Source organism: Centrocercus urophasianus, unplaced genomic scaffold, assembly GCF_019232065.1.
Source record: "Centrocercus urophasianus isolate 14NV4802_14NV808 unplaced genomic scaffold, USGS_Curo_1.0 seq_28, whole genome shotgun sequence".
Taxonomy (NCBI): domain Eukaryota; kingdom Metazoa; phylum Chordata; class Aves; order Galliformes; family Phasianidae; genus Centrocercus; species Centrocercus urophasianus.
Genome location: NW_024884844.1, coordinates 4828661 through 4841813, shown reverse-complemented (window position 1 = coordinate 4841813; position 13153 = coordinate 4828661). Strand labels below are relative to the sequence as shown.

Genomic DNA, 13153 nt, shown 5'->3' with positions numbered 1-13153 from the left:
CCCAAAATGCTCTTTTGCTGCATGTTCACCGCTGCTGGCCGTGCTGCTGGCTGGGACTCTGCCCAGCTGCAGTGTGAACTTTGGGCACCAGGCTATTTCAATGCATTCAACTTGTGTTTGATTAGCTAATCTTTCAGTCATGCACCACAGCTCCCTCTGAATCTCGTAAGAAAATAGAAACAATTGCTAACTTTTGGGGCATTTCAGTAGTGGGAACAGCTACGGTCTTTTGGGAATAGCTGCTTTTGTCTTTTCATTTTGTTAATGGGTATTACTCCCATCTTCTTACCAAACTAAAAGACCTTTCCTTCTGTCCTGGCACGAGATGCAATGAGAAAAAAACCTCCAGCAGCAGCTGAAACACCGAGAGGTAACAATTGCAATTATTCCGACAGCAACTTCCATGTTTGCGGTAAAGCAGTCCACCCTGTAGCTGTGAGTGGCTTCTGAGAACCTCTGCTTTGAGAAATCCCTCTCCTCTTTTTTTTTTTCTTATGTTTTCTTTTTCTTTTCTTTCCCCCCCCCCCCCTGTGCAGGTGGGTGCAGTTCAGAAAAAATACCCGCTTTTGTTTGGGGAGGTGGAGGACAGGGCTCCAAGTTCTGCTCCCCTTGGGCAAGCTTTGTCTTCCCATCTGCTTCATACTAGAGCATTTACCTGGCACCTTGCACAGGCATTATGTGCCCAAAAATGCAGTGCAGGAGGAGCTGGAGCTCAGCAACCTTCCCCCAGCCTCACAAACGCTTCAGTACTGCGTGGCTGTTTCAGGGCCCAGAGGGGTAGAATAGTGACAATGCTCGCGCACGTGTGTGTGTGTGTGTGTGTGTGTGTGTGAGGAATGCAAAAATTCACAGCTTCTGGGAAGTGGGTGGAGTTCCTGTGTAACTGAGTGACTTTTTTCATCTCCTCTGAGTCCTGGGTTTTGATGTGGGATGCAGCCAGTGTTAGTGCCTGTACTCCTTCTGAAGTCTAGCCTAGTGATCTTGGCTACTGATATCTTGCATCCAGGGGATGCTCTTTCTTCTTTTTGTTTTTTAATTGATGATACTTTAAGAAAAATCTTTTTTCTCTTCACCCAAGATGTATCCTGCTGCTGCCAGAAGTTTAAATGGATCCATTATTATGAAGTCCTTAGGCTAGGTAAAAACCCAAGGGGAAATGCCATGCGAATGAAAAAACACAACCCCAAAGATATTAAAAAAGATAATCTAGTTGTGAGGGGGTGTGAGAAAGAGACAAGAATTTTAATATTTGTCTCCTGAACTCCAGGATGTTCTCACTTTATCGTGGAAAAGCTTGAGGTTTCTATCACTTAGGATCACACATAAAATAGCTGTTAGGCCAAGACAAGAGTCAAAATGCTTTTTAGCACCTGCAGCTGGACCACTCCCAAGAAAATCTGTGCTTGATGCTTTATGATGTTGATGAGTCTTGCCAGCCTCATTGCTGGCGGGCAGAAGAATGGCATGGTTGGTTGGATCCCTTTAGCTAATCTGGTTCTTCTGCAGTTTGATGAGTTTTCAGGTGAAATATGGAACTTTCTCTTCTTTTCATGAAAGGTTTTGCACACCTGTGGAATACCCATAGAAGTTCTTTCTGTGAATTGGGACTTTATGGTATTGCAGTGCTTTGCTATTGTTCTCTCTCTTCCTGGGAAACTTTGCTTTTGGGGAGTTGAGCTGGGGATTAAAGCTGCTATTTTAACATACGTATTTAACATATAAATATAACATACACATTCCACTAGTATCAGAATGCATCTTTGTAGACAGTAAACAAAGGACTGTGCTGATGCAACAGGGGAGGAATATAAATGAAAAAAGTTGTTGGTTCTGTACCCTCCCTCCCCCCTCCCAGATATTAGAAATTGATCTCTCAAAGCAGCAGCTTAAGCAAATTGTTTATTACTTAAAAATGTTTGCAGCTCGTATAAGATATTCTGTCTTACTTCATAGTCAAAAGAAAAGACTGTGACATTGCTTGCAAGAATCTGTCATAAAGTATTTCTAATGCAGATGGTTCTTCCCTGGCTGCGTTTTCCCCTTCAAAAAAGCCACAACTCCTTCCCTTTATTCCTTTCCATAGACTAAATGTTACAACCACTGATCCCTGTGTACCTCAGGCTCTGGAAACAGAATTCTTAGAGCTAGCGCTGTGGTGAGGGACTATTCAAATCAGTATTTCTAAAAACAGTAGTTTGCCAGTCAGCCCACAGATGACAGCACTCAGACATGCCTGCTGAGTGATGAATTCTTTCCATTTGCTGGGAGGTACCCAAAAGCAGTTTTGTCTGTATTCTTCCTTAATGTATAGGAACGAGTCACATGAGTGGATGGACCAAGGAAAACATAATTAATGAAGATGCTTTAGACTGAATGGGATTTCTTTTTTTTTTTTTTTTTTTTTAGGCAAGCCGTTACCTTTAATCTTGTAGAAGAAATGCAGCAATGCTGCATGGTACCAGCAAAGGAAGATGCTATGCACTGTAGTGGGGCACTGTAATTACAATGTCATTCTAGCTCGTTAAGGGTAACTGCAGTCTTTAGAACCGTTAAACCCAGAGGGAGGTTACCAGTGTGGGAAGAGCTGTTCTGCAGAGAGTGTGCTGGATCGTAAGGCCAGGAGGAGTGCTGAGGTTGCTGACACAGTTCAGTGAACCGTTCCCTTGCACTTAGTGATGGCTTCTGCTCGTGGCAGGTAAAACAAGCTGAAATGCTGAATGGATGGTGTTTGTCAGCTGAAAAAGGAATTGGCATTGATCTCTGACCTGGTGGTGAACCGAACCCGTGCTTCCGCCACGTCTGAGAGACAGGTTTATAACGCCCTGTGATGGAATGTGCTGGGGATATTTTCCTACCTAAGGTAACATCGTCTACTTAAAGCATAAAACACAGTTGTGTTAGTTTGTGAAGGGGCTCTGACATCGGGCCCAGATTTCATACTCAGTAATTGCATTCTTACCTTTGTAACTGTTGTTGAACACAGCATTTTCTCTGCTCCATTTCTATCCTGTGTCTTTGACAGAACATGCTAGCACCATGAGGTAGCTGCTGTGCGTATGTGGGTTTTACTACCATAGCTGAGACATTTTCAAGGCTGGTGGCGGGCCAGAAAAAAATTGTGTGTGTAGAACTCAGGCTTGTTATCTTCTCAGTCACGTTAATGTGCTGGAGCAAGCATCCTCCCACTGCTCTGATAGATACACTGACAACTTTTGAAAGCTACAAAACTGGAAGTGTTGTGGTCGAAGGATGCCTCTGGAGGCCAGCAGTATGTTTGTACAGCACCTGGCACAGCTGGCTTGAATAAGGGGATCATCAATAAGCTTGGCATTAAGCTCATTTCATGGGTGACTTCCCTCAGCTGCTGGGATAGGTGCCCTTGGTTTGCTTCATTCCTGACCTGTTAGCGCTTCAGAGCTGCTCCATGGGCTCTTAAAAGCGCGTATTTTTTGCAACCACTCTCAAAATGTCTGTGAACAAATACTTAAAGTATATCCTGAAAATATTTTCATTTCTTTTTAGATTAAGTTTGGAGACTGCAATTTATTTTTCCTTCTTAACGAATGTAGATAATGAATGTCTGGCTGTGGACAAAACTTTTGTGTCATGACTAAATAATGATGTCCAGGAAAAGTAATCACAGGTGGATTAGGTAAGCCACAAAAAAAAAAAAATCCAACTCAACACTATATAGAAGCTGTTGTCCACAGCTGAAATCACCTTATTTTACTACTGCAGATGCTAATGGACCCAGTTAATTTAATTCATTTCCAGAGGGAATGCAAACTAAATATAAAGTCATGCTTGTTTAGAGAAGTGTGCACACAGGTTTTAAATAATCTTCAGTCTTTGTTGATGAACTTTTCTGAGCAGAGAAATGTTTACCGTAGTATCTGCAAGGTAAGACTGTAGCTTGTGTGAGATAGGAGCATTTATATTATTAATGTAGGAAGCTGCATATATGGGCAGTGCACTATTAAAACAGGCACTATCATCCACTGTGCTATGTGCTTGCCCTTGGCATAGGCTGGGTTGTCTGTGAGAGGGACAGTCAAGAGAGGAGCTCATCTGTCAGACACAGAGCTACATCTCAGAAGCCTGGGCAGGAGCAGCTCCCTGACACTTAACCTTAGTGGCCAGGCTGCCTGTTTCACCCTTTTATTCCCTGTTGCACACAGATCTAATAGGAATTGTACCTCTGTCCAAACCATACCTCAATCCTCCTTGCCTCGTTTAGTTTGTATTTAGAACCACAAGAAATGAATGGAATCTAAATGTGTTCAACCAAACACCAAAAATACCTTTTCCGCTCTTGCTGACTCCCCTCAGGGCCTTTCTGTTTGAAGGGGCAGCTGGTGCAGAACAAGAGAGACTGATTTGCAGCCTTCACCTTTCTGTGAAAGGCACCTGTCCTACAGCAGTGCACACCTTACAGAGGGGTACCCCAGGAGATGTTTGCTATGCTTCCAGTCCCTCTGCCCAGCCTGACTCCTCTACAAATCCCTAGAAAACAAAACCAAACACATTGAGAAGAAATTCTGTCACAGCTTATTGGTGTGAGGTGTGTTTTCCTCTTCTCCACCCACATGGTAGGGTTTTGGGTTTGCAGAATTTTGGTTGCTTGTCCTTCAGGAGCAGTATGTGCCAAGGAGACTGTCCCATTCGGTAACTGATGTGTTTTTCCTTCACCCTGGTGTCAGCCCAGCTCAGCAGAAGTTGGTTTCCTCTGCTTACTTGGATCAAAACAGTCTGGGAGGTGCACATGCGCACCTGAAGTGGCAGCTGGGCATCATCTTGTGAGAAAACAGTGTCAAGGAGACAGGAGCAAACACAGATGTAGCTAAGGACAACATCCTGATGAGGACATACGCTGCTTTCAGATTCTGCTAGGAGGGAAGAACGTAAACCCTCTATTTCCAGAGAACCCTTAAAATAACAAGAGAATAGCCATGCCTGGCCTTTCCACCTGCTACAGCCTCCCATCTCTCATGTGCCTTTGCTCTCACCTCCTCACTGATGTGAGCAGCCACAGAGAGGGCACTGGGCAGTGTGGCTTGGTGCTCATACTGCTGGCTTTTTCTGGAGCACTTTACCTGTGCTGGTGACTAGGAGGAGCCCTGGCAGCAATCAAATAACAAGAGGAGAGCAAGCTGTGAGAGGTACCTACAGCTGCTGGTTAGATCTCCACTGCCCTGTCCTCCAAAGGGACAGCAGTGTTTCAGTGTCTGTCATTTCTCTTACCCCAGTAAGAAGCTTCAGGCTTTGTTTGTTTGTCCCAAATGTCTCCAACAATCAATAGATTGAAAGGTCCCTCTCCAGTCTCTCAGTAAATTGTAACGGGTAGTTTTATTAAAAACAGGGCACTGCCCCAGTTCCCTCCATTTTGCTTTGGTACAAGTGGAGAGTGTGGTTGAGAGCGTGACCCAACAAGTATTATTTTGGAAGCCTCACCTACTGCATGGGATTAGAGGTAGTGCCTACTCCCTTACACTTCATGTGAGGGCAATTAGTGCACGTGCATGGCAATTAGTGCTGCAAATGAAGTCAACACTGGTGTATTCTGCCTCTTTAATGGCTTGCTTTCCTCTGCCAACAGAGCAACCAGGCAGTCTCAAAGGAACCTGCTGCGTTCTGATACTTAATTTGCTTCAGGCTTACCTTGGCATCTGCCTCTTTCTTCTGCTGCCCAGCCTGGCCCACCTGCCTGTTTCTTCTACCTGCGCTGCAGAGAAACACTGCACACTTCTAGAAAATCAGGCCATGACTTGCACAGCATGCTGAAGTTTCTCCAGCACTGTCTCTCCATGCTGTGCTTTATCTTTCTCCATTTCTGACCTGTTCTCTGCAGAACGTTGGGGTGATTTCTGATGAACTGGAAGTGGCATCGCCTGGCAGGCAGGCACGCATGTGGGAAGCTGCAGATCCATTCTTCTCTTATTCATTGAGATGCTGTGTTGACGAGGACCTTACGTTACCTGTGGTACACAGCATGACCATATGTGACTGTCTGGAGTGCATGTATTCTGCAGTATTGTCAGAGTGCGTATGAACTCCTTATGTAAAGAGGTGCATCATTCATGTCTAAACTGGAACATTCACTGTTCCAAAGGATTTTTAAAACAAGCGGATGGGAAAGGTATTGGAAAGCAGATGTGCAGCAGAGGACTCCCAGCTAGAGAAAAAGCTAGGGGTTAAAACACCAGGAGAGATCTCTGGAGACACTGACAGGAGGAGGGGGGTGTGGAAGGTGCAGGAGGAGTGCGTTAATCTGTTTTGTTGGTGGACCAATTTGTATGGCTTCCCTTATTGCAGCAGAGCACCTTACAACGTGGACCACCAGGTTTGTTTTTTGAGTGCCTGACATGCACTGTCTGCGCAGTGACCCTTTGTATGCCTGTTAGTAGGAAGCTGGTAATTTATGAAACGCTTTTGAGGTGGAAATGTCTTTGAGGTGATTTTTGTGATGGGGCATGATTGCTCTGGGCAGGAGTATGGAGTAACCAGCTTTACTCTGAATGGATGTGGTAGGCAAGAAGTTCAGCACTGCTTCCTTTCAAGAGAAAAATTACCTTAGAGGACTTCTCCCCTGCAGATGGCTCAGGGCAAATGTTGGTACTTGGGAGCATTCTCTTGTGCTCCACTGATCTTGGAGACAGCTCAACTGTAGGCTAGTTTTTCCCTTGTTCTAAGCAGAATTTGCTTGCACAGCGCAACAAGCAGGCTGGTGCTTTCTAGGTAGTGTGGATGAAGTGCTGTTTTGCTGAGGAAGTAGGGAGGTTTTTATTTAGCTAGTGTTAGTATGCAGGTGTTTCCTAACAATTTTGTCCTGAGAATTTACACCATTTTTTTTGCTGGCAGTTTCTCAAATAGAAGCATGCATCAAGCTGTGATTTTGTGCCATCAGCATCACTGGTCATGGTGATTAAAGGTTGAGGAGTTCACAAGGGTATGCCTTCAGTGCAGGCTCCAAAATCCTGACAAGCAGCTGCCAGGGCTTCTGGCAACTTTTGTGAGGAAAGGGAACTGGCAGACAGAAACTGTATGGAGGCAGGACTGCACGTCCCTGCTCTATGAAGTGGTGAACATATGAAACAGACCGTCGTTTAGGAGGTCTTGGGGGTGGAATATTAACAGCAGTGAAAACAATGCTGCAGGAGCACATGCATCCACCCTGGCACTTTGCATGCGTGTCGTCATGGAATTTCCAAAGAGGGCCCTAAACAAAACAGCATTATAGAGGAACAATAAAGCATTGTCAGCAGCAGCCAAGGAAGCTGGGCTGGCACCTCTTTCCATAACTGGGACCTAAACTGGTTCTTGTTCGCAGAGCTTCTGGAGTTGTGGCATGCACAGCTGTATGTTAACTTCTGACTTAAATGGTTTTATGAAGTTGCTATAGAAAATGGTGATGGGGCTTTGTTGGGCTACACTAGCTTGAGATCAGTGCTTGCACTTGGAATTTGTTAAACGTTGATGGTTTAAGGAAAATTAGCCTTTTTTTTTTTTTTTTTTTTTTTTTTTTTTTTTCCAGATCAGTGTAACTTGCCCAGAAGGGAAAAGTGCATGGATCAGAGAAATTCTGTTTGAACAACTGTGTTCATTAGAGTTTGTTTCATTGCTTTGAGTTTGGGAGGTTGTATTTCATCCCTGTTTCATGACTGTGTGTCTGATTTGAGGCTTTGCTGAGGTTTGCAGAACTCCTCTGAAAGCAGGGGTGCTCGAGGTACGTGACGAGCATTGACCTGGTCCTCATGGATGAGCATCTGAATCATTGTGAGGACAAGTGAATATAGGTTTTCATATATGTGAAGCATCTAATGCTTGTCACAGTGAACCTATGGAACACCTTGCCTTTCCAGTCTTAATATCTAGGAAGGGGGCATGGTCTGAAGAAGGGTTCATTTTGGGTCGGTTAACCTACCCAGCAGTACCCAAAAGCCCTCGTAGGCAGAGCGTAAGCACTTCACATGAGAACGCCTCAGGCATCCAATATTGGAGTTAGGTGTATGCTCCCAAGTGGGTCTTCTAAATGTAGGCATCTAAAAACATCCTAAAATGCATTTTTTTTTTTGACTAAGTGGTGCAACAGCCTTGTCTTGCCTCAAGTCACTTTTACAGAATAAAAGTAAGCTTTGGGGTTCCTGTATTTACCACTGTTCTGCCAAACTTCTGGAGTTAGCAACACTTGATTAGGCATAAGCTGCCTGAGAGAGCTGCAGCAGGCTGATTGGTGATATGACCAGCAGTAGAAATTAGTGTGGTAGAGCAGTGAGGATTCTCCCAGCACTGTTGTTGGCCAGGAAAAGCTGGGATATTCTGTGGGATTGGTGGAGTTGGTCTGCAGGACTTGGGGAGGTCAGACTGAAAGCAGAGAGCATGTGTGCAGTGAGAGCAGGCAAGGATGGGAGGGTCTTGTGGGCTGGAGGGGAGTGATGGGATCAGCAGGCTGGGAATAAACAGTGGGATGGAGCACAGAGATGAAGAGAGGCAGCTATGAGACATCACTTGAGGTTTTGGGTTGGTTTTTTTTCGGTGTAAATTTGTCCCTGTTCCTTTGAAAGCAAGGATTGCTTTCATTATAATGGAGGCCAGACCAACCACTTTTTAATTTTTTTTCTCTCTCTTGAACAAAGAAAACATTACAAATAACTTGCAATTAAAATGAATTGTGAAGTGTTATCTGGTGCCTGCTGAGCAAAATATTGTGAGCTGGCTGAATTGGTAATCGGTAGGATGCAGTGAAGGATAGAGCTTAGGCTGTGGCAAAGAAGTGGGGTACCAAAATGTACCGAGTATGCCCAAGGTCTGCTGCTGCCTTGGCACTGGATATATGGCAGCAGGCCGCTCACAATTCTCTGAATGAGGCTGCAGGGAAGAGAGGGCCGAGGGCTGGAAGAAGCAGAGGCAGATTCTGAAGATGAGACTTCGAATGTCTTGCCTTGCATCTTGTATTGGGAATAACGCTTTACAGAAGTTTTCTGGCATGCACGTGTTTTTCTCTATTTCATGTGCAGCTTCTCCATAACAAACAGCACTCAGCTGGGACTCACAATAGAAAAATTGTAGGAAACTTTTACCAAAGAGCTCGCTGGTAGGTCTGCCTCCTGTTTTGTTCATGAGCTTTTCTGTTTTAAAGGAACCATCTGCTCTGTAACTGTAAACAATGCAGACTTTGTGAGCAAGCTTTACTTTTGGAAGGTCAGCATCCATCTAACACAAACTGCTGGCAGGCTCGCATGCCCTGCCTCTGCGTTGCCACCATCACCACCCCTTCCAGGCTCTTAGCTTTTGGAATTGGCAAAGCTAACTCTGTGGGTCACAAACTTCCCACAGCATGGTGATGGCTGGCATCTGACAGAGACATGGATGGAAGAGGCTGCTGTGTCATGTTGTCCTACGGGATGGTTTGCATGGATCAGGCTCTACAGCTGGATGGATGCACTTCATTTTCTTTTTGAAGGATGTTCTACAGGGTCTGTTCATCAGATCTTTGTCAGGCAAAGCAGTGCATGTTGCTGAGTCTGTCTTCTTTCTGTGCCCTTTGCTTGGTGGCATAGGTCAACTGTTAAATGAAGAAGTGGTTTTCAGAGGGGCTGGGGTCTTATGTTTCAGCATATCCTAGAACTGGAGGTCTTGCACTGTTGCATAGAGTAGGCTTGACACAGCTTTCTTATGCTTTTATTGAAGGCGTGTTTTACCTATTTGGGCTTTTTCCAAAAGGAAAAGGAAGATATAGACTGCCAGAGCTTGATGGAGGGAAATAGAGAGGTGCTGAGGACTGAAGGGGTGTGAAATCTTTGTTCATTGACACAGGGAGCTCAAGGGGGTTAGCTGGAGGAAGCACTGATAACAGATACACTGTACCAGATGGATTTCTCCTCAACAGAAGATAAATCTTCCAGTCTGCGTAGCCTGGCACAGCATTTGCTGTGGCAGCATAAGTATTTTTTTGGCATGTTGACACCTAAATCTGGGAACTGGCAGGATGTGAAATTACCTAGGGAAGGGAGAGGAGGATGCTTGTAAACAGTGCAGGGGAAGGCAGTACATGTAGCAGGTTGATTTGTGCTTGTGTGGGTGAAATTGTGGGTCGAGTTCAGCATGGGTGAGACTGGCCAGAGCACAGATCTTGAAAGGATTATTTCTGGTTTAATGCATCCAGCCAACAGGCCCTGACCCAGACGTCACTGGAGGAAAAGAGGAGAAAGCAGTCAGCACATCCGCTGTTAGCAGAATGGCCGGGTCACAGGGCTGGGAGCCCAGGGCCCCAAGTCACGATGTGTGTCTTTAATCCCTTGTCTTTAGCAACTCATTTTAATTTATCAATCTCATCTTTGTTAAACCAATGAGGAAATTAATGCATGTTTATAGAGACCACGCCACGTGTGATATGAGGAGCAGCGAGTTAATGTTTAGCAACGTTCTTCTGAAGATGAGGAGTGGTAGACAGATCCTGTTCTGACTGTCTCAAGGTTAGCCTTGATGAAAAAATGTTGTTTTAGAGAATTTTTCTGGCGCTGCTATTGCACTAAGCCTAAAATATAGCTGCACATTCATCCACTGCCCAGCTGACTCTGTATAGCATTACAAGAGCATGCTGAGTAGAGGTGTATATCCTTACAAGCTGGAGAGATGTACGTCAGGTGAATAAAGCCGAGAGAAAGCTGACCTAAAAAGCATGCAGAGCTCAGTGACTCAGATGGCAACGTGCCCCAGAGGAAACTTTCAACAAGGGTGATTCATTAGCAGTCAAACACTCCTTTTTGTTTTCCTGCCCTGCTATATTTACATTTAGAAATGGTGCACATCTCATTGCTAACTAAAGTGTTCTTCCAAATGGGAAAAAGGAAGATGCTGTGTTTAATGTTTGATAGGCCATGCAGCTTGGGCTACAAAGTTTCATTCAGTGGGATTCTGGTGTATAGGCTGTACCAATAGCACCAGGGTTGTTTGGGTTGTGCTTTAGACGGGCCTGGAACTCTATTAAGGCACAGGTTGTTGTCTTGTGTGCACAAAAGGGAGAACCCTCGAATTTGACAGATAATCCACGTGAATTTCAGAGTGTGCTGAGGCATCGTTATACCTGCAGGTCCTTCTGCACCCAGAAATCCCTCTGAAACCAAGAGTACATACGTATGAACCACACCAACTGCTGTGACCCATGCTGTGACCGTGAGAGCTGCTGTCCCCTACAGCAGCAGTGAGTCCTTGCTTTCTGTGTCATGCTCCTGGCTGTGTGCTGTGTCATGCTTGCAAGGTTCCTGCTGCTATTGTGTGAATAAGAGGAGATTTCCTGCATCAGTGTTGTGCTAGCAGCAGCTACCAGCTCCTGATTCAGTTAAACCCAAGCATGATGTGGGCAGGCTGGTGTCTGTAATTTACAGGGCTCTGCTGGAGTAGAAAGCCTGTTGTCTATCAACACATTGTCCAGGCAGCACAACGGGGCAAGGTAAGCACTGGAAAAGCAAGGTCAAAGAGCTGACAATACCATATTGTATTGCGTGACCCCGGACAACTGGTTTACATGCCTTGCTTCTGCTGTTCTGTGTGAAACCAGAGTAGTGCTTGCTTTTATAAAAATGCTTTACGGTCTGTGGGTGGGAAGCATTCGTTTGAGTGTGAAGTATTTCTGTTATAGAAAGAATTAGTCTCATTTGCCATAGTTTCCTGTTCCCAGGCCTGTTTTTCATGGAGATCACGGGTTCCTTTTGAAGATGGAAATCTCTTTGTAGGTGTTCTGACTTTCATTCATCGTGATCCATCTGGAAATGTGTTTTGGAATGATCCATTTTGTTTGTGGCTTAGCTGGCTTTGCATTCTCTAAATAGCAGAGAATGGTTTGGGCTTTTTAATGGAATATATGGCCGCTCTGGCTTGATTCCAGCTCAGGTTGGGAAGGACTGAAAGGAATTACCCTCAGGTCTGTGAGGCAGACCTGTAAGGCACTAGCAGAACACTGGGTATCTAGTAGCAGAAACCAGACCAAGCTCCTAGTTACAAGCAGCCTATGTTGTATGATTTGTTGGGCTCGGGCTGCTCCCCAAAAGCTGCAAAGTGCCTTTTTTGTGGAGGGTTCCAGCAGGCAACACTGCCTGGTAGCAGCAGCCAGTTGCTGCTGGCTTCTCATAAGCGGTCTCTCCTGCTGCACACTGCTGCAATGGGCTGACTGCTCACTGGACATCATTTTCTCACTCTCTCCAGTCCCTGCCCTTTCTCCGAATTCACAAACTGCTGCCCACTCTGCCAGGCTGTATGGGAACGGCACGTGTACCTGCCAGGTGAGCCTGCACCTCTTCTTTGTAGGCAATGTGGTGCCTAAAAGAATGGCAAGAATTTCAGCCTGTTAAGCCACAAACTCTCTTAAAGTTTTTTTTTTTTTTTTTTTTTTTTTTTTTCACTCTTCAATGGGACAGGTCCTGATATTATAATTAACCTTCCCCTACCTCCCAGTTAGCTTTCCGTTGAGCGTCTGCGTTTTCAGATTCCGCCTGTCTGCGGTCCAGCCCCAAGATAGTTAAATGTAATAAATAAATAATGATAAAAATAGTCTCTGAGGACTTGGCAGGCAGCAGGCCAAGGAATCTGGGCAGGCTGCCAGCAGCTCTTCCACTGGAAATCTAAAGTTAACTCAGACGATGGGCTCACATCGCTCTGTTCAGATGGCCTTATGGAAAAGTCCATTTTCCTTTTGCATCTCAGTGCTAGGAGAAGTGGATGGCAGGGCTTTGCCAGGTGGGAAGTCCAGGGTGACTGCAGCACGAGGCTTTTGGAGCACAAAGATCACAGTGCCTGCACTGCTGGAGCAGGGCTGGAGCAGCAGCACGGACAAGGCCCAGCTGTGCTTCTGCAGGGTTGTGTGGGCTGATGTCAGGGCGGAGGAGTCAGCTTTGGGTGCTGGCATGTGCTGGGCTGGCTGCTTGCGCTCTGCGACCTGCTACGGTTGTGTCCCAGCCCAATCCCATCTCAGGGTACAAGCTGTCACCACGTGTATTTATATCCCCCTTTTCCTATCTTGCTGTATAGCCACGGTGTACTGTTCTGGGAGCTGGAAGAGATCTACCCACACCCAAGGCAGGCAGTTACCACTATCAGGATTATCTGGGAAATTATGTATCCTGGAAAATGTGTGCCCTCTGGTGAGGAGCAGCCTGCC

At 45.5% G+C, this 13153-nt stretch overlaps 1 protein-coding gene across 1 annotated transcript in view; it reads left to right on the top strand.

The window, feature by feature from the left end:
* Nucleotides 1-2734: 2734 nt before the first annotated feature.
* Nucleotides 2735-13153, top strand: part of ADCY5 (adenylate cyclase 5) — a 190245-nt gene continuing 179826 nt past the window's right edge. Inside the window, exon 1 of the mRNA XM_042827382.1 lies at nucleotides 2735-2860. Within this exon, the coding sequence (XP_042683316.1) occupies nucleotides 2828-2860 (33 nt within the window). The 5' untranslated portion in view covers nucleotides 2735-2827. The remainder of the gene's footprint in view (nucleotides 2861-13153) is intronic.